This window comes from Rissa tridactyla, chromosome 14 (assembly GCF_028500815.1).
Source record: "Rissa tridactyla isolate bRisTri1 chromosome 14, bRisTri1.patW.cur.20221130, whole genome shotgun sequence".
In the NCBI taxonomy this organism is placed as follows: Eukaryota; Metazoa; Chordata; class Aves; order Charadriiformes; family Laridae; genus Rissa; species Rissa tridactyla.
The window spans coordinates 5262373-5288139 of NC_071479.1; the positions used below are offsets into that span (position 1 = coordinate 5262373).

General features: G+C 53.7%; 2 protein-coding genes across 7 annotated transcripts in view; one reads left to right on the forward strand and one right to left on the reverse strand.

Annotated features, from left to right (window-relative positions):
• NR6A1 (nuclear receptor subfamily 6 group A member 1) overlaps positions 1 to 15368 on the reverse strand; it is a 91336-nt gene extending 75968 nt beyond the window's left edge. For 2 of the 5 annotated variants that reach the window (XM_054220475.1, XM_054220473.1), the window contains exons 1-2: positions 15186 to 15368; positions 4908 to 4949 (exon numbers count right to left, since the gene is read on the reverse strand). In XM_054220475.1, the coding sequence (XP_054076450.1) occupies positions 4908 to 4949; positions 15186 to 15252 (109 nt within the window). In that variant the 5' untranslated portion in view covers positions 15253 to 15368. Of the gene's footprint in view, positions 1 to 4907; positions 4950 to 10615; positions 10752 to 15185 lie in introns of all 5 variants that reach the window. The other 3 variants (XM_054220476.1, XM_054220474.1, XM_054220477.1) reach the window with 2 other exon arrangements.
• Positions 15369 to 16281: 913 nt separating this feature from the next.
• Positions 16282 to 24621, forward strand: OLFML2A (olfactomedin like 2A). 2 transcript variants are annotated; one of them, XM_054221057.1, is made up of 8 exons: positions 16282 to 16395; positions 20798 to 21061; positions 21297 to 21404; positions 21520 to 21705; positions 21929 to 22190; positions 22320 to 22553; positions 22717 to 22902; positions 23147 to 24619. In XM_054221057.1, exons 1-8 carry the CDS (start codon positions 16330 to 16332, stop codon positions 23746 to 23748), a joined length of 1908 nt encoding a protein of 635 aa, XP_054077032.1. In that variant the 5' UTR covers positions 16282 to 16329; the 3' UTR covers positions 23749 to 24619. The 2 variants fall into 2 exon arrangements, with proteins under 2 accessions (XP_054077032.1, XP_054077033.1); XM_054221058.1 differs by lacking the exon at positions 16282 to 16395 and adding an exon at positions 18150 to 18661 and having other exon boundaries at positions 23147 to 24621.
• The last annotated feature ends 1146 nt before the right edge of the window (positions 24622 to 25767 follow it).

Here is a 25767-nt window from a genome sequence, read left to right on the forward strand (position 1 = left end):
GTTATCTTCATAATTATATGCAACACATTAAGCTCCTAAAAACAATTCAGCTAAGAGAGCAGAGATATGGATTAATGCCTAGCTAAGATTTTGGAAACTGGTTTGCTCTAAAAGATGAAAAGGACAAAAGTCTGCTCAGCTATGAAGAACAGCTGCTGCCAATACAACTATTTACCCTCTGACCTCTCCTCTGCCCAGAAAGTGAACAGTGCCAATTGTTTTCTTGTATTATATACTGTTTACAAGCCCTGAGTGGCATGAAAGGAATTAATAATTTAGCTCACGGAGCTGATGACCCTTATTGGGGTACCCCTGTTTGCTGAGCAGAAATCAGAGCAAAAAGCTCCCTTGAAGCCACAGGGTTTCTTTAAGAGGTTTTCACTTTACAGCCTAATTGGCCACCATAACATAAATCAATTATTTCTCCTGTTTTAAGCAACAATGCTACCTATTCTCAGCCACTCGATTCCTAACTTCCCTTGTATGAAGCCAGGCCTTGTTCTTTGACTTTTACAACTGTATAGTAAACACGATGGCAAGGACAGCTTGGAGAACTTTGCAGGACTAGGAACGTTTGGGGACACTAGCAAAAAGAGGTTATGCTATCCTGAACTTCTCTTGACCTTTGACTGCCCTTGTCCCTGTTTATGCTAATCCAAGGGGTATATGGGCTGCTCCTAGAAATGAACTTAGCCTGAACCTGGGACATAGCGTTGGCCTTTGAAAGTACCGGTGCGTGAGTTTTGGTACCCCCTCCCCAAAGGTTGTCATCTTACATACAGGAGGAGTGCAGTAGGTAAAATACGGTGCCTTGAACAAATGCAGATACTCGCATTGGAATAAGCAGAACATGGCTGAGTGAGCGAGTTGCATCTTCTCCCACTGCTTCTGACCAGCTGCCAGCCTGCTGAGGATCAATCACTCACATGGATCCATTTGGTAAAGACACAGTGGTGCAAGCGAGGTTGCAAACAGAAGGACGTTTGCATAGTAAAATCTCAGTAGGTTTGGTAACATTTTAGTAAAGACTTTCTGAAATACGAACGCTAAAAATAGGAGTTCTGACATTGAAAAGATACAGATACTGTAACATATGATTATAGGTTTCTCCCTCCAAAAGCTGAAACTGAGGCATCAGAACTTCTAGGTAGGAGGTGGCAACACCATCCCTAAGACCTTTCAGTATAATTATACTTCTATGATCATTGAATAATTCAGGTTGGAAGTCATCTCTAGAGCTCATCTAGTTGAGCCTGGCACTGGAAGCAGACCTAGTTTCGAGGCTGGATCAGCTTGGTCAGGGTCTGTTCACTCAAGCTTTGAAAGTCTCCAAGGATGGAGACTCCATGGCCGCTCTGGACCCCTGTTCCAGTGCTGCATCACTTCCACTAAGGTTTTATGCACACACACCCCCCAAATGTCCAGTAGGATTTTCCTTTGTTGCAACTCATGATCATTGTATTGGCCTTTTGCCATGCACCTTTGAAGAGCCTGGCTCCATTTTTTCCTATAGCCACATTTAAAGAAGGGGAAGCCTGTCGGTTAATCCCCACTTAGCCTCCTCTTCTCCAAGCTAAACAAATGCAGTTCCCTCAGCCAGTCCACATTTGTCATGCCTTCCACCCCCAAACCTCTAAGCAGCCCTCCAGTGGGCTCGCTTTAGTTCAGCCTGTCTTCTGCTGGGAGAGTTGCACAGAGCATTCCAGATGTGACTCTGCCGTGTCCCCAACACCCCCTCCACCTGCTGGCTGTGCACCAGCCAGCATGCCATGAGCCGTCATCACCACAAGCACACACCACTGACTCACAGTCGGGAGGTTCACCGGGACCCCAGCTCCTTTCTGCAGAGCTGCTGCCCAGCCCATACCACTGCATGGGGTTATTACATTCTAGATGCAGGGCTTGACATTTGTCTCTGTAACTTTGAAGTTTCAATCAGCCCTTTCCTCCAGGTTATTGAGGTCCTTCTGAATAGCAGCTGTGCCCTCCAAAGTATCAATCTGGTGTCATCTGCAAGTCTGATGAGTGTACTGCATCCCATCATCCAGATGGTTGATGAAATTGCTAAATAGTATTGGCCCCAATATTGACTCCCAAGGACAACCTCTGAATAACTGGCCACCGGTTAGTCTTTGAACTCTTGACTGCTACCCTCTGAACCAGAAAGCATGGTTAGTTTTTCCACCCACATTTGCCTTGTAGCCCAGTTGGGCTACAAGGACGATATGGGAGACTGCATCAAAAGCCTTGCTTAAGGCTAATGACAAAATTGCTCTCTCCTTGTTCAGGGATCCAGTCACTTCATCACAGAAGGAATGAAGTTGGTCAGGCAGAATCTCCCCTTGGTAAACCCATGGTGAATGTTCCCAGTCACTTTCCTGTCCCCTTCGAGTGCCTGGAAACATCTTTCAGGAAGATTTGCTCCATGCTCCTCCCAGGGCCTGAGATGAGGCTGGCCAGCCCACAGTTCCCCAGATCGGCTCTATTCAGCAGAGCTGAGTTAAAGGTGATTCATTATCCCTTATCAGCTAAATTTTACTATCCAGAGACATTCCTCCCCTTTCCCCTACATCGGGTAGGGCTTCTTGTCTCACCTCAGCACTGAAAACACACGCTGTTTGGAAAGAGGAGTGGGAAATAAGGTCACCTCATGATAAAGATTTTGAATTGTTTTCATTAACATGGAAAACAATCACAGCTCCTGCTTACCAACGTAACTGAAAGGAAACAGTCACAGCAGTTTAATGTTCCACACACTTACAGAGCTATACCTGCACTGTATTCCTCAATAAACACTATACAGACATTGTTATTTCAAATGCCTGTTTACATTCCAGTAAAATTCTGTCGGCATGGTATCTGATTTATTGATGCCATCAAAAGTCATAGGATTCCTGAAATGCCTCCTGAGACAGAAAAATCGAAGTAGAAAGGAGATGTGTGTTGCTGTGGTATCAGCTTTACCACATATGTTATGGACTAGATTTTTGAGAAGCCCTGGAAATCCTGGGTTTTCTGAAAAAGAGCGCAGGATGGTGCAGACGAAGTGCCCTGAGCCACCACATGGGAAGAGCAAGGTTCGTTAGGGCGGCTCGCAGCCAACTGCGGCAGCCAACTCATTCCTCCAAAGGGGAGTCATAGAAATTTTGCATCTCATTTTAGACTTTTAGGCTACAGAAAGGGAAAACTCCATACATAGGCAAGAAGCAAAGCTTTTTAGAAAAAACAATTATGCTGAAGAAAGCCTCCAGGCATGTCCTAAACAGAAAGTGATATTCAGTCACTTCGCACAAGCCATGAGAAGAGCTCCATGAAGCGCGCTGAGTATTCATTCAACAGGGACTGAAACTACAATAATCAAGCCTAAAAACATGCCTTACCAAAACATCTAGTTTCTTTGCCTGTGAATTGAGATAGGTGTTAATCGTTCCCCACAGATCAATACTGAAATGTTTTACAGTCCTTGGGTGACATTCCCTTTCACTTTCAAAGCGTTTCATTCATACTCAAAATTACATGTTCTGAAACTAAACAATTCCCGAGAAGCTGGGCTTTTAAGCACAAGGCAGCTCCTTGGTACAGCAGTGCATGTTCACATTCAATTATCACAGGCAAATGAGGATTTCAGAAGACAGTATTTCCCTTATTCACAAGGCTCATCTGTTTTTAGAAGGCACTCTGTCCTGACTTGAGGACAAAAAAGCCTACAAAATGAAGTCATAAGCAATAATAAAAATTATATTCAGTTGAAATTCTGTTTTTAATTTGAATTCATAGCTTCAGTTTGCAGTTTCTTTATATTGGTTATATCTTCTCTTTAGGAACCTCTTACTACCCAAGATATTCTCTCTGCAGCTGTAACTCAACAGTGTAATTGCTCTCCATCTTTTTGATAAAGCTGAAGAAGCCAAGACTATCAGGCTGCCTCCATCTTTTGGGCCAATTCCCAATACTTTAAGAGATCAGCATCAGGATTTTATGCAGCAGGACAATATCAGCGTTCCAATGCAGCACTGTCAGTACTAGATAGGCAATAAACATAAAAGACCTACTTTCAATTTCCAAAGGACTATGTTAGTGCTTTTTGCTACTGCGTTTGGCAGCTGGCATTTACTCAAATACCTCTGTCTGCTCCACAGCCAGCACTTCCCAGCACACAACACCCTATTCCACACACGCGCTGGCTTTGTCCCTAGACAGGCAATTTTGCATCTTCTGTGCCCAGAGTACGTTTTGGTGGTATAGACTATTGCCTGCCCGGCAGCCCAGACTACTCCAATTTTGAAAGATCAATTGCATAATCATTCTGTAAATCTGTGGAAATTCTTTATTTACTTTTTGATCACTGATAAAGCATTGTCCAACACAAGGCATACTGCTATAGCCAAATCCACATACCGAGTCCACTAGAATGATGTATTTCAAAAATCAGAATTAACTGGTATTATACAAGAGTAGAGATGCCACTGGTATTTTTTAAGAGTTGACATCAACCCAGATTAACACTCATCTATTGATAAGTAATAGCACATTATAACATCCAGAATATGCCAGAAATCATGTTGCAAATTAGCCAGTGTTCCCAGAGGTGAGTGGTTCCAGATGCCAGCCAGTGCATCAGGCTAGAAACACTACTGTCAACGGACCTTTTTGTCACAAAGCAGGTAACATGCCCTTTTAATTCAACAGCTAGTGCATGAACGGCACTGACAAACTGGGATCCTGGAGAAGCACAGATATATACTGAGTCTGAAAACAGCTTCTTTCCCTAACCTCAAGGTTAATGAATTTAACAGCATTTATCTTCAAATTTTAATTAGTGGAGATAATATTACAGCTTCTAACACTAATGGACTTCAGCTGCACGCTGCACTAGCCTGGAAAGGAGAAGACTGACTAGTACTTACTAGTGGATGCATCATGCTCTGTGGGAGGATCTCGACACAATCCTAAAATGTGAAAAATAGGTGTAAGCGCTACACATTGAAACAAGTTTCCTCATTGTTACCACACATACACAGAACAACTGAATCATCCAAATCAACCGCTAATGTATATTCAACATTGAACAGCATTATAGGGAAAAAGCTTTACGCCTGCCTAGGTGCAGTCCATTCCTATAACGCTCAACAAAGAGATGAGACGGTTGGGTTGCAGGAAGTATGCTCACTATCATATAAAAGCTACTCTTGGCATTCCGTATTTAATGCTACAGGTCTTATGTCTCAGCACATGGAAATGACAGGTTTTAGAAATATGATATATTCTGTACTGTATAAATCAATCACCAGAGCTGTAGCTCTCACTGCACATCACATGAGAGGACCAAATCAATGAATGAGCTCAACGTTTAATTTGTCAGCATGGGTATAGCTGTGGTTGTTGCTCTTTCATTTTTGCAAGGTCTTAATTTCCTACAGGCCACCTGAAAGTGTTTTGTGGCTCATGCTGCAGTAAGTGACATGTCCTTCAGGGGCAGAGGGATCATCCCGGAGCCCCCGTGCCTGTGGGATGCCCAGGGACCGGGCACTCTGCTCTGGACCAGATCTGAGACAACACCGCACACCACAGCTCACCTGAGCTCTGCACGGTGGGACCAGCGGACACCCTATGCTCGTCCTGGGAAACGGCTACAAAAATGGCTGGCACATGGCAGCTTTACAGCCACCTGGAGCAGAGCGTAGCCACAGCTTGCCATGACTGTAATGCCTGCTGTGGAATATGAGAGTTATGTCCTGTTAAAAGTGTTTTTCTTCCTGTATTGATTCAAGCAGCTCCCTCAGTGATCTACAGCCTTCCAGTCTCATTGACCACTTCCTTTCAGCCCTACCAACACCAGGACTTGGGGTTTTGTTGGAGTGAAAAGCTCACATTAAGCATTTGGCCTCCCAGGGACAGGGATTACATACAGGCAAGAACCAAGGGAAATTTGATTCTCTCCCCACCTACCTCTCTGCCTACTGCCTACCATGTTTGCAAACCCTATTAGCTCCAGCTGTTCCCAATTCCAGAAACACTTCCCTTTCTCTTTGGGGCTCATTCCAGCCACATCTGCCTACTGCTATAATCTCATTTTGCAGGATGCCATGTCTCTTATTAGCTTTTAATCGTGGAAACATATCTAAGCATCTTAAAAAGCACATCAGAAACTGTTTTGACAGCTGTAAAATACTCTTCTGAAGGGAAGCATCACTCTTAATATTTGGATATTTGTGGATATTTGCCTCCACTTTTACTAGGAAGTTACCTTAAATACAGGAAAAATACCTGCATTTTTAAACAAAGCTCCCATTCTCAAGAGGAAAGTTGTTTGAGTGAATTTAGTATACACAGTTGCTCTGAAGAACAACCTGAAGTTTTAATTCTAGTTTAATCTAACTTTATAAAAATAATACATGACTTCATATTTTACTGGTTTCCATAAAAAAACAGTGTACAATTTTGCTTTTTTTAATTTCAGGTTTTAAGACATACGATTAGGAGTTTTATAATTCTAAAATGATTGTTACATACATTGCTAAGGGAAATCTATTTATATTCTTCCTTCTGAAGCTGAGTAATCTACTACTAGGTAAGCAAACACAAATGTTTAAAGACCAGCATTTTATAGCTTTTTTTCAAAACCAGGGTAAACATTCAGCAGTGATGATTTACCGTGCAATTTTTTTATGCAGCAGCAAATACGCAGCTTAAAGGAATTAGCTCCTTGGCTCACATCTCCAGCTGCCAGTACAGCGGAAGATAATTCAGTGTATCAGTATCTCCCCATCTATACATGCACACAACTTGTTCACCATCCACTTCAGGCAAGGAAGACCTTGCTCATGAGCAGACTGCCCCTGTTGTCCCTCCCCACCAGCCTGCACTGTCCCTCCAGCTGTCCTCTGGTCCCCCCACCGCCCAGACCCCCGTGGGGCCAGCACAGCCCCCAAACAGCGAGCCCGAGCCCACAGGGGCGCAAAGCTGGAGCGTACACACTCCATTGGTGAGCCACTTCACAACAAATCATCCCTGGAGCCGAGGAGCTGCTGCCTGTGCTCTCCGCTAAACGCCTCGATGCACTACAGCACAAAAAGAGCACTACAGAAAGTCAGTATTTCAATGGGCAGCAAATTAAATTACAAGGAGTCAGGCAACATTTCATTTGAGGGGCAATTCAGGCTGATGCTAGTCTTATGCGTGGGTGAGGAAAGAGATTCAGTACTTCATTGTATCTGCTGGGGATCCACGTGAGCCCTTCCAGCTACCTGACCTGTAGCACGCTCGTCTGCACGCTTCTCAGCGCAGGGACAGGGCACTTCAGCTGATTACAGCCACAACAAATATTAACATGCTTTTAAAGTTTTAGCTTAATTTTTAATCCCTGCGATAAGACCCATCAAGGGCTTGTATTCCTGCAGCTCTGCAGGTGGACGCCGTAGCATCCCTACAGCACAGCCATCCTTAGGAAGGTGTTACTCATCAATCCCCTTAGACTGCTCCCTCTCAGCAAGGCCATGGTGCCGATGGGACATGACCCATGGGTCTGTCCTTGAGGCTTCAGACCAGTCAGCCACAGCAGGACAAGACACAGGCACAGCAATTCACTGCTATACATACATCCTCAAGAATTTATAGTCATATTTTTGTTTCTTGACAGTATTCCCAGCTTTAAACAAGGAACAGAACAAGTCACTGCAGACAACTGGCACCGTTTCTGTTCAGACATCTCCACTGAATTAATAAAGAAGTATTAAAAATAAATCCATGAAACAAAGCGGCAGATAAGCGCCCAGCAGCTCTGACAGCTCCCAGCAGTGACCTGCCCCTCCTGGCCCATTCCACTCCCCTGGCGCTGGCACAGCAAGGAGGACGGAGGCTCCTGCTGCCGGGTCTGGAGGGCAGAGTCCACCACAGCCCTCATCTGCTCTGGTATCAGTTCTCTGGCACTGTCTCAGCAATACTTGACATCTTCATACTTACAAACCAGAGACCCTTGAGTTCTCACCTCCTATGTTAATTAGAAATTCATCACTCTAAACATCAGCCTGTGAACACCCTGACCTGGGCATCCCTGCTGTTCCTCCCTGCCAGGTTCCACAGATGGCTGGGTTCTGCTTGGCCAGCGGTGTGGGGTAAGGCTTGTCATTTGAGCCCCCCACCCCAACCACAAACCCTGGCCAGGGTTGAAAACATCTTACTCAACCGAAGAGAAAGTAATTCCAGTGTGATCTGATCCTTAGCAGACTGAGTAAGACGAGAACAGCTCGAGCACTGCCCGGCACTGGAGAGGGCCAAGCTGCAGAAGGCAAACCTGGGTGCACCTACAGCAGGAGCTTCCAGCACATGAGTCTGCTCCGCTCCAGGGCTTCACCTAAATTTGGTTCATGCAAACCCTCCTTTTTTAAGGTATGGATACTTAAGTGGATACAAACTTCCTAGATATAGGGAAAAGGTATATACACGATGGCTTACCCTTTAGCAGTTTATCATTTTATGACCTGCAGGGTATTATCCTCCTTGCTGACAAATAGGACAACTTTTATAAGAAAAAGTTTCAAGATTCCTAATAATCAAGGCTTTACCCAAACAGCGAGAAATAGGATGCACTGGAACAGTAACTGTTGTTCCAAAGGGGTTTTGCAGCAGACGGCTGTATGCCAGGAAAATGCACTTCATGTTTGACACAAGTCACTGAAGTCCTGACTCGTCTTTTCCACGAAGTCAGCACCGAGGCAGCCGGCCCTGCCCCAGCCCCACAGCAGTGCCTGTTGAAGGCGGCTGCCCGTGGACAAAGCCATGCAGGGGGTCCCACTGGGCCATCCCCGGGCACCAGGACCCCACAGAGCCCCTGTCCCCTCCAGCCGTGCCCCAGGAGCTGCCTGGCTCTCCCAGCCAGAGGCAAAGCCCCATGATGGAGGGGGTGCAAAAAGGGATCTCGACACAGAGCCTTCTGGCCTCCCACCACGAGGGAAAACTGCCACTTTCTGAGTTTATTTGTAAAGGAGTAGAGTGCTAGACTTTTTAAAGTTACAATGTTTGTTTCAAGTTTCTGTAGCTATTGAAATAGAAAAGGAGAACAGGCATAGCCCTTCAACCACACAGCCAAGTCTGTGGCAGCCCCCCAGTAACCACGCACTCAAGCGCAAGCAGCACCAGATCCACCAGTGTGGCTACCACTGGCCCTGACATGGCCACCCAGCACGGCAGCACTGAGCCACAGCTCCTTGGGGCCATCCGCTCAATGCCGCTTACTTCCCACAAGGCACACAAGAAATGTTTTCCTGATGGAGGAATTCTAGTGATCTACTTGCCAATTATTTTTCCATAAATATTATGGCATTTCTTATGTAACAGCTATTGCAGAGGTTTCCATAGAAAGAACAAGGTTATAAACAACTCGTTCCAATTTATAGCACCTTAATAGAAAAATAAGAATTAAAATAACCCATATCCACTTGCTACAATGAAATACCCTACAGATATTGACAACTACTGTTCAGTCATTATTGGGCAACCTACGTTTTTTTTTTTTAATGAAACTAAAACATAGAAAAAAAGAGGACAAGCATCCAGAGGTGCATTTCTTCCCCAATATCAGTTTGCAATAAAGGCTGTTTCAAACTTAAGTTGTTTCATGAAGAAAGTGCAAAATTTTAAACTGCTTTTAAAATTTTAAGCGTGCTGCTGTACTCGCCACCTACAGAACACGGAGGTCTGGGAACAGAAGGAAAAACCTTCACCTATCATATACAGAAAGGTAAAGAAAAAAAATCTCAATGCAAAACACAGCTCAACTTCAGCACTAGAAACAGAGTCTTTAGTTCAAGCTTAGATGGTGTATACAACATTAAACCTTTTTCTTCAGCAATTGTCTTTTACAAAAGACAAAGTCCTTTATACCAAGGGTGTAAGTTACTACTTGTGAATAAGCACAAACACAACACTTTTACTCTGTCAACATGAAGGGACATTTTTGGTAGGGCCAGCGATCCCTGTTTCCCACATTGTGTGATTGATTACGCCCTGCCCCTTAGAAGAGTCGATTGGTTTCCTGGTGCCAGGAAAATGATTGATGAATATTTCAAGGCATGGGCCTCTCTTCCTGCTGGGTGTCCTTTTCACATGTCTCCAATGGGCCTGCAGATTTTTTTCAAGACTAGGAAGTGTCATTTTTATGGATATCATCCTGTGATAGGGACAGTTCACTGAGCAGAGGCACTATGTAAATCAAAGCAAAATACTAAAGGTCAGCTCAAGTGTTAAGGTGACAGACCCATACAGCACGTATCAGGTAAGCAGGAAAATACAAGTGGGCAAGGAAAAGCCTCACCAAGCCAAAAAGCAAAGTGGGAGGCACTAACTACACCGTGAGCTCACTGCTGCAAATTGGTAGGAGCAAGCTATTACACTACCTCAACAAACGGGGGATACTCCCACAAATAAGGGATAGTCATACTCAAAGATGAGTAAAGCCAAATTCTTTTAGTACCCAAAGCACTCAGTCAACAAAGGCTAAACAAAGTGACACCAGCCGCTGCTGAACTGACACCCAGACCTAACTCTGGAAAAAGCCTACCTTAAATCAAGCCCTGAGCTTACGTTCCACTGCAAAATAAGCTGAGCTGTTACCCACCTTAAACCAAAGCCCCGGTAACCAAGAATGCCAAACTGCATTAGGATATTTGCAGGTAAGAACAATCACTGCTTGTGATCCACAGGAAGGGCATTTCCTTACAGCTACTGATAGAACAGGCACAGGATGCAGTCTCCTGGCAAAAGCATACATAAGACATCAAAGTTACAATATACTTCAGAGTAATTTTTTTTTTTTTAAGTATTGCCAAACAACATAAAAAAGCCATTACAGCTGTGAGTGAATGAAGAGATTTTTGGAGGACAAGTTGCTGTTTGGCAGAACTTTCAGAGACCAGAAGTTCTTTTCAAGTTTTTTTACTACAACTGCGACAGCCATCATTTAATCACTTGGCTTCAGAATCTGAGGGCTCCAAAACAACTCCCGCAGATAAACCCTGTGCTTCTCAGCAGTGCCAGAGTCAGCATCAGATATGTAGAATAAACCCTGACGTTTATAGGAGCACTGCACTGATTTACCATTTCAGAAAGAGTGTACCCGCTACCTGGCTCATCACCAGTACGGAGAATGCACCGCACTGACCTGAGCACAACACGCACCCTTAGAAACACATACCACCACTGCAATCCCTGCCTCCTGCTGGAATAGCTGATGGGGTTTTACATGGCAAGAGAGTTTTGAGATTCAGTCCCAAGGGCTTCACAATTCCGGATTACGTTTCCATTAAAAATATTTAATGTTTCCATAAAGTTTCAGCTGAGAGATATTTCCCGACAAGGCCATCGCAGCAGTTTCTAGTCACCCTGGCATTAATGCCTTAGGGAAAACTCTATCATTTTTTTCTGGATATATATCCACAAAGGGAAAAAGAGCTTTAAAATAATAATAAAAAAAAATCAATCCTTCACACTGACCAGACATTTCTCTAAGTTTAAATTTCACCACCTATATAAGCCTATAACTGTGAAGATTGGGCAACGGAAGGTAGACACGTAACTTGTGCTCTCTGAAGGACACGGGGTCCACCCTTTGTACATGAAACCTCCTTATCGAAGGGCTGGAGTAGAATTAAGATACTCCAGACATAAACTGCTTTCAAGATAAGTTATTGGCAATCTCAAGATAAGTTATTGGCAATCATTTACCAATAAAGAACTTCACTGAAGCTAGCCTATCGGTGGTGTATTTCCTCTTTCTAACAAAATGCGTACAGAATCATTTTTATCAGCACAAAATCTGGGAGTCTTCTAATTGGGTAATTAGAACTGCAATAATTAAGACTAAAACTAAACCTGGAAGGGTCCTCTTGTCCCCCAACTTCCCTCTCAATTCAGTCTGCAAAGTGATAACCACTCCGGCTTAAAGCTAAGAAAAGGAAAGGATCAAAAGGCTAGTTTAATACAGCTGGAGGGAAAGAATGCATTTCAGCTCACCAGCAACCAGCTGATGAAACCCTGGGCCAATTCTTTATGTAAATGACTTAATTAGAATTACCAGATTACACTGCTGAAGGCCTTATTTAAATAGGCAGTTTATCAACAGGATAAACTGTGCTCTCTTTCTCAGAGAACGCTAGTGTAAATGCATTTGTTCAAAGCTACCACCCATCTAAGAGTTGAACAGTAATTTAATAAACCACTTGCACATTCCCCCCACCAAAAAAAAAAAAGATATCACAAATGACTTTCCAGAGACAGGGCAGAAAGATGACTATTGCTTCCCAACAATCAAGAAATAGTCTCCTATAAGGAAAAATGCCCTCATTTTCTATAATATGTTATCTTTATACTGTTTTATAGCAAAGCAGGGAAAAAAATCCTGTTGTTTCAGTGTCACATCACACACTGCGTCTGCTGAACATACATTGCTAGTCCTGTTTTTAGTACAAAAAGGCATGCATAAACCCATTTTCCTGATTAATGATCTACAGAAGCCATCAATACCAAATTCCAACTTTACACCAAGAGGTATTTTTCCATCTTACCATCAAATCATAACAAAGGAATTAAGTTCTTCCTACATTACAAGTCTTTTATTTCCCAACATAGGCACAAGCTCAGAACTCTATTATTTATTATTGTCTATTATTATTTACAAAAGCGAAAGCCAGCCACATTCAACAGGCCAATACTGAGTCAAAATAACACTGTTTATTCAGATGTTTGACTTTAGCAGCATTACCATTTAGCAACTCAATTTGTTTTTCTTCCTAAATCTTCAAAGAAATGTTTATAGCAAGCAAACTAAGACCTAACTATATCAATGAAATAGTCTTTGTTAAGCAAAGGCTTATCTCATCAGATGCAAAGCAATCAAGCATAAAGAACCACTAAAAATGTCACTGTGTGCCAGTAAAGTTTGAGAGCGCTGTGGAAAAGGGAAGGGACACAAGCAGTGGCATTTTTCTTTGAAAACCTTACATTCTCCATGCTCTTACAACCTTCCTCTTCTCTCTGGTACGAAATTCATCCAGATTAGCGATCTGCCTATCTGAAACTCCTATAATTTTAAGGGAACACAAAACTCAAGTAGTTTCCTGATACTTAAATCTGTCTTCCAAGACCACATCCACACAAGTTCCAAAGTACCTTAATTCTAGATAACCCGCTTTACCATTTTACTTACACCATTGTAATTATTTTATGCTTTAAAAGCCATCATGTTTCATTCACAAAGGAAAAACATGCCAACTGAAGCTATAGGCAAACTGGTCTTAAATAGGACCCCATTGAAAAATAATTGCTAGTGGTGCAGGAAAAATGAATGCCCTAATTAAATGATTTTTTTTTTTAATAATTCACTTTACTCATTGCCATTGATTGGCTCAATGACAAAGTATTTTTCTTAAACGGAAGGGGAAGTACTCAAGTTGGTAAGGGAAAACCATCATCTTATATTCTAAGAATGTCAAATGTCCCCTCAAATAATGAGGCTGTAATTCACCATAACTGCTGAAATGAAATCACATAGCTGCATTTCAAAGTTACTCTGAGGCTTCTTTCGCTGAAGACGCCAATAAACTTGTGTCAGTTTACTCAGGGTTAACACAGAAGCCACGTGCAGAGCTTAAGTTCATTAATGATTTTAACATAGCCACCAAGAATATAATCCTACTTTTATAGATGTATCTAACTATCTATAGCTATCTCCTGTGTATCTATATACATGTCGTACAATTTTAACTGTTTCCATAAAGAGAGAAGGTGCTGTACCATCAAGTGTGCTATGAATCTTCCTTAAAACCAGGAAATGTTAAGACTCTTCCTTTTTCATTACCATTTGCAGATATTTTATAAGCCAACAAAGTAAGAAGCCAATCTTTTCTGCTCCTCCCCTGGCTGTCGTAGGCTTTAGAAAGACCGAAGGTCAAGCAGTGTCTCAACACCATGCCAGTATTTCACATTTTTTAAGGCAAAGTAGTAAAAGGTTGTTACATCACCCATTCAAAACACTAACTGCAGCCACAGGTACAATATCTACCACATGAAAGAGCTGTGCAAGACACACAAATAATTCTTAAAACTAAGATGATGAATCAAAAGAGATTCACCCCAAATGCCACATTTCTGTGGGAAAAATAGTAAATGCAGACAAAGTATTAATATTGTTGCATTATTAAGGACACCAAAGGAACAGACGCTGCCCAAATGAAGTCAGAAAGTTAAGAAATTATTAAAGATGAAAAGTATCTTTCATTCAACCGGACATCTAATTAAGAGATAATAATAAAGTGTTTCCAGCAGCCTCACTAAGGGACACAATTCGAAATTACATTTCCGGGTGATTTCAGAAATACCCATTTCTGTAACTGCCAGCACCGTGGATGTTTCGGTGGGGCTCGTACCCAGCAAGCGCCAGGGATGCTGCTGATAAGAAGCCTCTTTTGTCCGAGCCAACCCTTTGTAGAACAGGGTACCTTCAGATGGTAAAATGCAATTGTAAACCATAAAAATTGGCAGGGACATTCAAGTGCAGATGCGGAATCTGCATATGGAAGTGTAAAAGGTCCCAAATGGTGCCCATAAACCCACCGGCAGCCGCGGATCAAACCCACGCTCGGATCAAACGAGCGCCCGGTGCCGGCGGGGAGCGGGAGGGTGGCACCGGGCCGCACCGAGGGGGGAAACAGGGGGGAAGTGGGGGGGGGCTGCCCCGCAGCGGCTTCCAGAACTCAAAATACACAAGATTTAGATGGCAAAAAAGATACTTTTTTTTTTTTTTTTTTTTTTACGGACAGAGCAGGGAACGCCTGGATTTCGGAAGGACATGCGTTAGGAGCGGAGAACCGCCCCCCCGCCCTCCGCGGAGCGGCCGGTCCCGCCGGGACCCTGACAGTGCGGGGTGGGGGGGGGTACGGCTCTCCGCGGGCAGCACGCGCTGCCCGCCGCGGCCCTTTGTTGTGCCCCGCGGCCGCGGAAAGTTGCGTCCCCGCAGCCCCGCACCGGGCGGAGCGGCGGCAGAGCCGCCGGTACCACGTTCCGGCCCGGCAAGGCCCACACCACGCAGCCCCCCCCCCCCCCCCCCCCACACACACACACACACACACACACACACACCGGCCCTGAGGGGCGGCCGGGCCGACCCCCCTCCCCGCCGCGCTTTCGCTCACCGTTGCGGGGCGGTCCCTTAGAGGCGGTGCGGGTCTCCGGGAGCTCCGCGGGCGGCTCCAGCTCCATGGCGGCGCCGGGGCCGGTGAGGTCTCAAGGGCCCCGGCGGCCGCGCTGCCCCATGGCCCCTCACTGGAGCTGCTGACAGCCGGAGCCGCCGCCGCGCTCGGGCCGGGCCGGGCCGAGCCGCCCTCCCGCGGGGCACGACGGGAAGCGTAGTCCTCCGGCCACGCCCACACGCCGGCCACTCCCCCTCCGGCGCGGCCACGCCCCCCCGGCCGGTGCCTGCCGGTCCCGCGGGCACCGGGACCGGTGCCCGCGGGACCGGCAGGCACCGGCCGGGGGGGGCGTGGCCGCGCCCCGTTCCCCTCGGTGCACCGGAACCGGCGGGGCGCTAGGGGGCACCCTTCGCCCGAGCCCGGAGCGCTGGCACCGGTACCGGGCAGCCCCGGGGAGAGGGAAACCGGGCAGCTCCGGGAAGGGAGAGGATGAGCCCGCCCAGGGCACCGATGTCGATAGAGGAGGGGGTCGGGCACACCGGGAAAGGGGCACCGGGCAGGCCGGGAAGGGCGAAACCGGGAAGTCCCGGGGTGGGAGAAACGGGGCACCGGTCTCGATAGAGCAGGGGATCGGACAGACCGGGAAAGGGGCACCGGGGAGACCGGGGAGAGAGGGGTGCAGCACCGGCAGCGGGCAGCCCCGAGGAGGGGGAAACCGGGCAGCTCCGGGGAGGGTGGGCCCGCCCGGGGCACCGGTCTCGATAGAAGAGGGGGTCGGGCACACCGGGAAAGGGGCACCGGGCAGGCCAAGGAGGGGGAAACCAGGCACCGGTATCGATAGAACAGGGGATCGGGCAGACCGGGAAAGGGGGAACCAGGAATGCGGGAAAGGGGCACCGGGCAGCTCGGGGAGGGAGCGGTGCAGCCCCGGCACCGGGCAGCCCCCTCCGGGCCAAGCAGCCATCCCCGGTGCAGGGAAAGCCCGGACGGCCCCGGGGCGGGATGGCGGCGGCGATTGTGGGGCCGGTGCCGCCGGCGGGCCGGGCCGGGGCGGGGCGGGCCGGGGGGGGCGGGCGGCTCCTCCCCGCCGCCGGGCCGGGCCGGGCGGAGCGGGCGCTCGGTGCGGGCGCTCGGCGCCGCTCTCGCCATGCGGGCGCTGCTGCTCCCGGCGCTGCTGCTCCCGGCGCTGGCCGCCGCGCGCGGCGCCGCCACGGTAAGCACCGGCCGCACCGGGAGTGGGATCGGGGCCGGGGGTGCGCACGGGAGCGGGCGGGGGCAGCCCCCTCGCTCCCCGCGGGGTCGGTGCCGTCGGGGCGGGCGGTGCCGGTCCGGAGGGCCCGGCGGCGGCAGCGGTGGCCGCTGTGACCGGGAGGGCTCCGGGGGGGTCCGAAGGCGGGGGCGCGGCCCGGCGGTGGCTCCCCCCGACTTCCCCCCACCGCCTCCAGCCGCACCGACCCGGGCAGCGAGGGGAGCGGGCGGGGGTGCCCGAGAACCCCGGCACCCCCACGGGCAGAGCCCGGCCCCGGGCCGGCACCGGCACCGCCACCTGCGCCAGGGACCGAGGAGCGTGTCCCTGGGCCGGGGCTCCGGCTCCGGCGGGCGGAGGCGGTGTTTGCCTGCAGGGGCAGGTTCTGGGGCGGCGATGGCTGGGCCCCCCCGGAATCCCCCGGCTCCGGGGCGGGGGATGTTCCCCGGGAAGGGCCGGTGCGGTTTGGGGGCTGCGGGGGTTCGGCGGAGGGAATGCTCTGGGCTGCGGGCGGGCTTGGGGGATGGAAGGTGCCCAAAGCCCGGCGCTGCCCTGATGAGCTCTGCAATTAGCGCCTCCGTGCCAGAGAGAACAGCCCGGACAAGATTTCCCCCGCCGAGATGAGCAGAGCGTGGGAGCGGGACGCGACAGCGTCGGGGAACCGGGCTCGCGTTGGGCAACCGGGCTCTCACGTGGATCCAGGAGCCCTCGGTTCCTCGGCTGCCCTCCCGCGGGGGCCGTGTCCACAGCCGGGGCACCGGGAGCCAGCCCAGAGGGATGGTGGTGGGAGCAGCCCCCAGGGAGGAAGGGCGCTGATGCCAGGATCACCAAAGCGTTAAAAAGCCAAGATTTTCCGAATCATTTAGTGGAACAAGATGAAAACACAGCTGTTGTTGGCTTGGGAGAGGTGTTGGGGGGAGCCCCACGCTGGGGGTCCCAGCAGGGTTTCAGGGGTGATGGTGTCTGAAGGACCCCGGGATGCGCAGCCCACGGACCCACGTGGGGCTGTCATCACCTCCCTCCCTCCTCGCAGGTGCTGCCCCCCGTTCTTGAAGGTATTTTCTCAGTTCTTGCCATTTGGATGAGATCCCATCAGTGGGCATTCATGTGCCTTACAAGTGTTTCGCATGGTCGTGTCCCCGTGACCGACACGGGACACCCCAGCAGTGCCAGCACCCGGGGCCTGGCTGCCGTCAGCCACGGCCAGCTCTGCCAGCCCCGCTCTGCCTCGGCTCCCCGTGCTGCGGAATGTGTTCAATGCGTTGTGCCAAGCCAGGGAAGAGGAGGAAGAGGAGGGCGACATGGTTTCCCTCCTGTGACGGCGACATGCCTTCCAGCAGTGTGCGAGAGGCGTGCAGCACAGCAGCACGCTTATCAACACAGCGTGTTTTCCTCCCAGACAAGTCCTCTGGCAGCAATCAAAGGACAGCTTAAAAGCTGGCCAAGGTTCATTGTCAAAGGTCCCGTTTTCTCCAAATAATGGCACAAACTCCATGTGCACATGGACGCTCTTGCAAGAGGTCCCAGAAACCAGGCAGTGCTGGGAAAATCATCCAGCTCTTAAAACTGGGAGTGAGGAAACCCCCAGCAAAGTGCAGGGATGCTCCCCCACGCCAGCCGTGGGTGCGCAGCCCCGCTGCGCGGCTGGGACTCGGCTCCGGAGAAGGGGCAGCACCCGCCTGTCTGCATCCTGGGTTGGGGTCTGCAGCAAGCGGGGGGATTCAGGGAAAGAACCACCCGGGTACCCCGCGGGGCTGCAGCAGCCCCCATGAAGGTTTCTTAGGGAGCTGTCAGATTACCACCCTGAGCAGCCAGTGCAGTGTGCTGGCCTTCAGCAGGGGCTGCCTCGTGCCCCCAATGTCCCAACCCACCCACAGGCTGTTGGGGAGTGGGTCCTGTGTGCCCCAGGGGGTGCAGGCTGTTCCCGTGGGGTTGGGACACAGCGGGATGATGGATGCCCGGGCGATGCACCGAGGCGGGGTGACCCTTGTGGAATGGACTGTGCGGGGGCCTTTTTTTTAAGACTTCCTTGTTTACAGCCTTTTCTGTATAAATAGAACATACGGTTCCTGTTTAAGGAAGCCGTTTAAAAGGCAGAGCGAGGTTTAATGTTACTACCCCGCGTGAAGGCAGGCGGCTGCCCTGGCTGTGTCGCAGCGAGGTGCACGCAGCGCCCAGGAAGGGGCAGTCGGTCTCCCCCAGTCCCCAGCACCCGCTCGCACCTTGACCTGAGGTGAGCGGACTTTTCTGTTGCTGCGCGGACGCGAGACAAAAGGGGCTGCTGGCCCCCGGGCCGCTGACTGCCTGTCCTGCTGGCTGCCCGCCACGCTGCAGCCTGCCCCGCCTGGGGACCAACGGCTGGGACACGAGAGAGAATGGCTTGAACCGGGAGGTCTCCGGGGAAGAGTTTGCCCCTTCGTGCTGCGGGGGAGGCTCCGTTTGCTGGGCCCCGCCGTGCGTTGCGCAGTGTAAACAGCTGCTGGTGGGGCTGCTCCGGGTGCATTCGCTGCGCACGGCTCCCGCCCGCTCGCGCTCCACCTCAGTGGGACACGCGGGGCCTCCGCGCCAGCCGTGCCTCCCGCTGCGGCGCTGCCAAGGGCGGTGGGAGGGAACGCACAGCCCGCGGCCGCCTGCTCCCACGGGAACCAGCTTCCAGCGCAGGCAGTTGCAGCCCTTCCCTGCGGAAGGTGCTGATGGCAGGCGGGATCGCGGCGTGTCCCCGTGTTTCAGGCTGTGCCGCGGTGGTGGTAGTTTCAGCGGTGGTTGGTGCTTGGGGTGTTGGTGGGAATGGGGGACCCTGGCTGGGAACTCAAGTGGGGCTCCTGTGGGACACACCGGGACCTCATGCAGGGCTCCTACAAGGATGCGTGTCCACTCTGGGACCTCATTCAGTGCCATGCACACGGAGGGACAGAGCTGGTGGCAGGGACAGCAGCCCAAGTCTGGGGTCCAGGAGCAACCCGGGTGCATGCGGAGGGGCCGGCAGCTCGCCGCCAGGCTGTGAATTGTCCTGCCTGTTTGCACAAGCGCCGGCATTGCCGTGGGGAGGTCAGGGGGGCCAGGGAGGTGCGAGGGCCTGGAGAGGTGGTGTTTGGGGAAAGGGTCCCGCTCCCTGCTCTGCTGCTCCCTGCCGAGAGCCTGATGAGATGCTGTTGGATTTACAGCCCTCTGGGCTGCCTGGCGTTTTCCTGCCAGCCAGCGGGACCTTCGTTTCCCTTTGAAAGAGAAGGCTTTTTTGAAATGCAAAATGCAGGAAGTTTTGCTGCATCTTTAGGAAGGGAAGCCCCTGGCCCGGGCTGTGGGGAGCTGGGGGTCCCTGCACGGAAAGCCACTTCCCCAGGTGCCGCCAGCACATCTGCTTGGCTGGGCACGGGCAGAATGGCGTCGGCATGGCCATGGGTGCTCCCTGCAGGCACGACATCAGCCCTGTGTGCCTCTGCCCTTTCCCACGCCGTGCTGTGCTCCAGGGAGGGTGGGAGAGCCGGAGCTAAACTCATTTCCCAGCTCTGCCACCGTTCTGTTTCCCAGAGTGAGTCAGAGTCCCTATGGGCAGAGCCCTCTCCCTCCGGGGTCACCGCGCTGCCTCTCCCCTTTCTCCCACCCTCCCGCGTGCTCAGAGCAGACGCGTCCCTGCGCACAGGCAGCCAGCGCAGCCTGGCCGTGCTCCCCGCCAGCCCAGATGTCCCCCAGAGATGCACGGCCGGTGGCAAGGGTGAGAGGGACACGGCTCCCCATCCCGCCGGGCTGCCTGAGCTGCAGCCTTGTTCCCGAGCACAGCGGGGTTGGGGGGAGAACGGTTCCTTATCTGCAGAAACCAGCCGAAAAGCACCCTGGGCTCCATAGCGTGAGTCAGGGCCATGTGTGGAAACAAGGGAGTCCTTGAGTGTGTGCCTGGGGCCATTGCGGGAGTCTGGAGGGGCCGAGCTCACCCCGAGGTGGCTGCGTGTCACCATGAACAACGGACCCTGTGTGGGCTCGGAGCTGCGAGCGTGGGGGGACAGAGGCGCTTCTGGGGCTCCTCGCCACCGTCCCTGCTCACTCGGGTCTGGCTGGAGGCTGGGAAACAGCTACAGAAATGGGACCAAAGTACCTGGGGAACAAAATGCTCTGGTGGCCACGGGGGTGAGCAGCTGCCTGAATTTCGTCACCGTCACCCAGCTGCAGAATGGTGGGACAGGGTGCTCCAGGACAGACCATGCCCCACGCTCGTCAGGGCATGGCCGGGAGCCCCAGGGGTGATGGGAGACCTCTGGGCATGCAGCAGATAGGGAGCCGACTGTGATGGCTTGCTGGGGTCGGCAGGGCCCTGTGGGACACGCGGGCAGGTCACCAGGCTCACTGGCCGCCCCACTGCTGCGTGTCCCCGCAGGCGCTGGGCGAGGCGGACCAGGTCCGGATGACCTCAGAGGGCTCCGACTGCCGCTGCAAGTGCATCCTGCGTCCGCTCAGCAAGGACGCCTGCAGCCGCGTCAGGAACGGCAGCATGCGGGTGGAGGACTTCTACACGGTGGAGACGGTGAGCTCGGGGTCTGACTGCAAGTGCTCCTGCACCGCGCCCCCCTCCTCGCTCAACCCCTGCGAGAACGAGTGGAAGATGGAGAAGCTGAAGAAGCAGGCGCCCGAGCTCTTCAAGGTATCTGCAGACGTGGTGGGACCGTGGGCTGGGGGGCCCAAGACCCCCTCCTCACATGCAGGAGCCCACGGTCCCTGGCCCTGCCCCCAGGGCAACAGAGCAGTGCGGTTCCTGCGCTCTGTCCGTGAGCGGGGATGGGGACATGTGGGGGTGTCCACAGTGGCTGCGCAGCCCTGCCCCATGCCCTGTGCCCTGTGCCCCAGCCCCGTGCCCCAGCCCCGCTCTCCCTCTGCAGCTGCAGTCCATGGTGGACCTGCTGGAGGGAACGCTCTACAGCATGGATCTGATGAAGGTGCACTCCTACATCAGCAAGGTGGTGGCCCAGATGAACACGCTGGAGGAGGTGAGTGAGCTCTGGCAGGCACTGTCCCTGCAGTGTGCCCTGTCTGGCTGCTCGGGATCATCTGGGGATGCCGTGGGCTCCCTGAGTGGGGCTCCACACCTCTCCTCTCCTCCAGACCATCAAGACCAACCTGAGCAGGGAGAACGACTTCATGAAGGAGAGTGTCCTGCACCTCACTGACCAGATGAGACGCTACGAGAACTACTCCGACATCATGATCAGCATCAAGAAGGAGATCTCCAACCTGGGCTACCAGCTGCTGCAGAAGGACGCTGCCGCTGTCCCCGAGAGCAAGGCACAGGTACCCCCAGGGACACAGCCCCTCGCAGGCACGGCTGGTGCTGCTGGGCTTCTCCTGCCATGGGGCAGAGCCGAGCTCCCCCGGGCTTGCGGCGGGTGCTGGCAGCTCCCACGCGTGCATCGGGGTGCACCGCGCCGGCAGCTGAGGGCTGGTGCCTGTGCCCGCTGTCCGTCACGGCGTCGGGAGGGGAGGAGAAGGGATCTGACCGGGCTGTGCCCCCCAGGACACGGCGGGTGGCCGAGAGAAGGAGGCGGGACGGTACCCCAGCACCCGCAAGGCACTGGGGGACAGGGCAGCCCCCCGGGCGCCCAAGGAGAAGCAGCTGAAGCTCGAGAAGCCCAAAAAGGATAACACGAAGGCCAGGGGGAGTGCGCAGCCTACACCCAAGCCCAAGCCACCGTCACACCAGCAAACCGTGGTCCGGGGCATCACTTACTACAAGGCCGGGCAGGCGGGGGCGGCGGAGGGACCAGCTGGCAGCCGCGGTGAGTCCCCAGCACGGGGCAGGGGTGCGCGGGGCTGGGGGCACCCTCCTGCCATGGTGCTGCTCGGCAGGACAGAGAGCCAGGGGCTGCTCCTGCCAACACACCGACCCCCGTCTCGTCCCCCTGCAGAGAGCCCTGCGAGGGGGGCAGCTGCACTGGAGCGGCAGGAGGAGAGGGGCCCCCCGCCCCCCCCAGCTGAGGGTACCCCGGCCCAAGCCATCAGGCGGGCAGAGACCACTGTGCCCAGCACCACGGCTGCGCCCAGCACCGCCCTCATCCCCCGCACCACCACCCGCAGCCTCCCCCCAACTGTCCTCGGGCAGGGGGCTGACGGCACCGGGGGCCCTGACACGCCAAACAGAGGTGGGTGAGGGCGGGGGCTGGGAGGGGGCACCCACCCCAGTGGTCCTGGTGCCCATGGCCAGGCTGGGCCAGCAATAGCCCTGCCATGGCAAAGGGCTTTCCGGACCCCGTGGAGGCAGGCTGCCTGGGGCAGGGGTAAGCCTTCCTCCTCCTCGGTACCCAGTGAAAGAGGTGGAGTGCGAAGGCACCATCGAGTCGGTGGAACCCCCCACGGAGCACCACAGCTACGGGCGCAACGAGGGGGCCTGGATGAAGGACCCGGCGGCCAAGGATGACCGCATCTACGTCACCAACTACTACTACGGGAACAGCCTGGTGGAGTTCAGGAGCCTCGACAACTTCAAGCAGGGTGAGGGCTGGCGGCTGAGCAGGTGCAGGGGCCCCGGCTCCTCCTGGGTGGGTGCCCAGCACCGGGCAACACCGTCTATGCTGGGTCCTGGGGTGGTGGGCAGCTGATGGGGACCTGTGCTGGGGAGCACCCATGGGAAAGTGAGGGGGACACAGGTCCCCTGCCACTGCTGGCTCGCTCGGGCCATCATGCATGGGACCCCAGTGCTGCAGGGGGTCCCAACACTTCTCCTGCCCCCTCGCAGGCCGCTGGAGCAATCTCTACAAGCTGCCCTACAACTGGATTGGCACCGGGCATGTGGTGTACAAAGGGGCCTTTTACTACAACCGTGCCTTCACCAAGAACATCATCAAGTATGACCTGAAGGAGCGGTACGTGGCGGGCTGGGCGCTGCTCCATGATGTGGTGTACGAGGACACGACGCCCTGGAAGTGGAAGGGCCACTCAGACATTGACTTTGCCGTGGACGAGAGTGGGCTCTGGGTCATCTACCCCTCCGTGGACTACGACTACTCGCAGCAGGAGGTGATCGTCCTGAGCCGCCTTGACCCCGGGGACCTCTCTGTGCGCAGGGAGACCACCTGGAAGACGGGTCTGAAGCGCAACGCCTACGGGAACTGCTTCATCATCTGCGGCATCCTCTACGCTGTGGACACCTACAGCCAGAAGGAAGGGCAGATCTCCTATGCCTTCGACACGCACACGGACACGGAGGCAGAGCTCCGGCTGCCCTTCCTCAACCAGTATGCCTTCACCACGCAGGTCGACTACAACCCCAAGGAGAAGGTGCTCTACGCCTGGGACAACGGCCATCAGATGACGTACGGGCTCCGCTTCGTGGTCTGAGCGCCCGGACGGCTCCCAGCTGCACCCCTGTGCCCACCCTCCGCCGTGCCCGGCCGGGGCTCCCCGTCGGCAGCCTGGCCCCAGCTGCCCCGCTGGGCCAGGGCTGCGGCGACCGCCCGGTTTCCACCCACAGCCCTCCCCACCCGCCGTGCCCCAGGCACTCGCACCGCGCCTGCTGCCTCGCCGGGCAGGGGTGCAGGTAAGCACAGCCCCCAGCACACACCCCCATGACAACGTGGCCTCTGGAGCTGTGGGGCTGCCCCACAGCCGGCAGCTCGGCCGGCATTGCCTTCCCGGGGACGTGGTAGAGGAGCCTGGCCCCACGCCCCTGTGGCACCAGGAGGCAGTCGGCTCTGCGCCGCCGGCAACACGGCAGCACCCGCCCCACGCCACCGCACTGAGCACTCCCCACACTGCACCCAGCCCGAGCACCGCTCCCCACACACCCCCCATGACCGCGCGTGTACTGCGACCGCCGGCTGCCAGCGGTGCAAGGGCCTTGATGGCCTGTTGCCGGCTGCTGGGGGCCGTGCCCTCCCTGGGCCGGGCAGGGCCCCCTTGCTGCGGGGCAGGAGGAGCAGCTGCCGATTGCTATTTTAGGAGATGTGATTAAGATGCCTTTGCTTTTGCCGCTCATTAGCTTATTATTTAAATGCATTCACCGGAGCCGCGCAGGGTCCCCTCTCCCGGCAGCGGGTGCGAGCAGCCTGCCCGCCGTGCCGGGGTGCCCTGCCTGCACCCTTGCCTGTGCCCAGCGCCGGGCAGGGGGAGCACGCATGGCCGGGGAGCCCACAGCCCTCCTGCTCTCCGCCTAGGGCAGGGCGAGGGGCCGGGGGCGCTTGGCTTGGTTTTGGTCATTTTAGACGTGAACAGTATTAAAAAAATAACCGATGTGAAAGCAGGCTGTGTGCGCTGTCGTTTCTCCCACAGCCGGCGGGGAAGGAACCGCCAGGCGGGCGCTCGCTGTCCCTGTCCCATGGCCAGACGTGCCCAGAGGTTCTGGCACACACGGCTGCTGCTCATGGCACATCTGACTGGCCCAGGGAGGGCACCCCACATCCCCCCGGCAGTGCCATGGCTGTGCCCGTGGGCCCTGGGCTGGGCAGCGCAGAGACAGGCGAGTCCCGAGCGCAGCCCTGGAGGAACAGACCCTGCTGGGTCCTGGGGCAAAGGGGACTTGGCGTTCCTGGGTGTGAGCCGCAGCCCCAGCAGCAGGAGCTGGGAGCTGAGCCCTGTTGCCGGGGAGAGGAGAGCAGCTGAGCGTGGGCACGGCGGGAGCAGCTGGCCTGGCTCTGCTGCAAAATTTGGCAAGCGTGGAGCTGCGGGGGGACCCCGAGGGCTGAGAGCAGCCCCTGCCGCCCAGCTCCTTCCCGCTCCTGTCCCTGTGTGCCAGGGCAGCCACCCCTCGGCACCAAGGAGCCCTGCACACCAGCCGGTGTCCTGCGACACTGCCACCAGGCAGCAGAGCCCAGTGTCCCAGGATGCCAGCATGGCCGAAATGCTTCCTACTGCAAAGACCCGAAGCTGGTCCTGGCACGGGGCAGCCTGGCAGCCCCTCCCCTGGCCCCACGCTGACCCAGGCCCAGGTCCTGCTCTGGCTGACGAAGGCACCGACCATCCCTGCCCCTGACCCTGCCTGTGCCTCGGCCCCGAAGCCCCCTGCACCGGCGGTGTGCTGCATCCCTCGCCTGGCCACAAGCCCCCACCACGAGAAAGGAGCTGGCTGACTTTTCCCCGCCCTGAGCTGGGTCCCTGCCAGGCTTTTATCTAGCGATCCACATCAAATCCCTGTCCAAACAATACGGATTTCTGACATTTTTTTGCGGTAAAGTAAACTCCCAGCACATCTCTAATTCCAGGGCTTTGTTGTTCTTCGGCGGGGGCTGCCGCAGCTCTCTGCTGCCTGGCTGCGCCAGGCTGGGCTGCGGGACGCCCCTCCGCTCCCCTCAGGGGGGAAACACGGGGAAGGGAGTAATTAAACCCACGTGGCTGGAGGGCAACGTCACCTAATTGCAACCG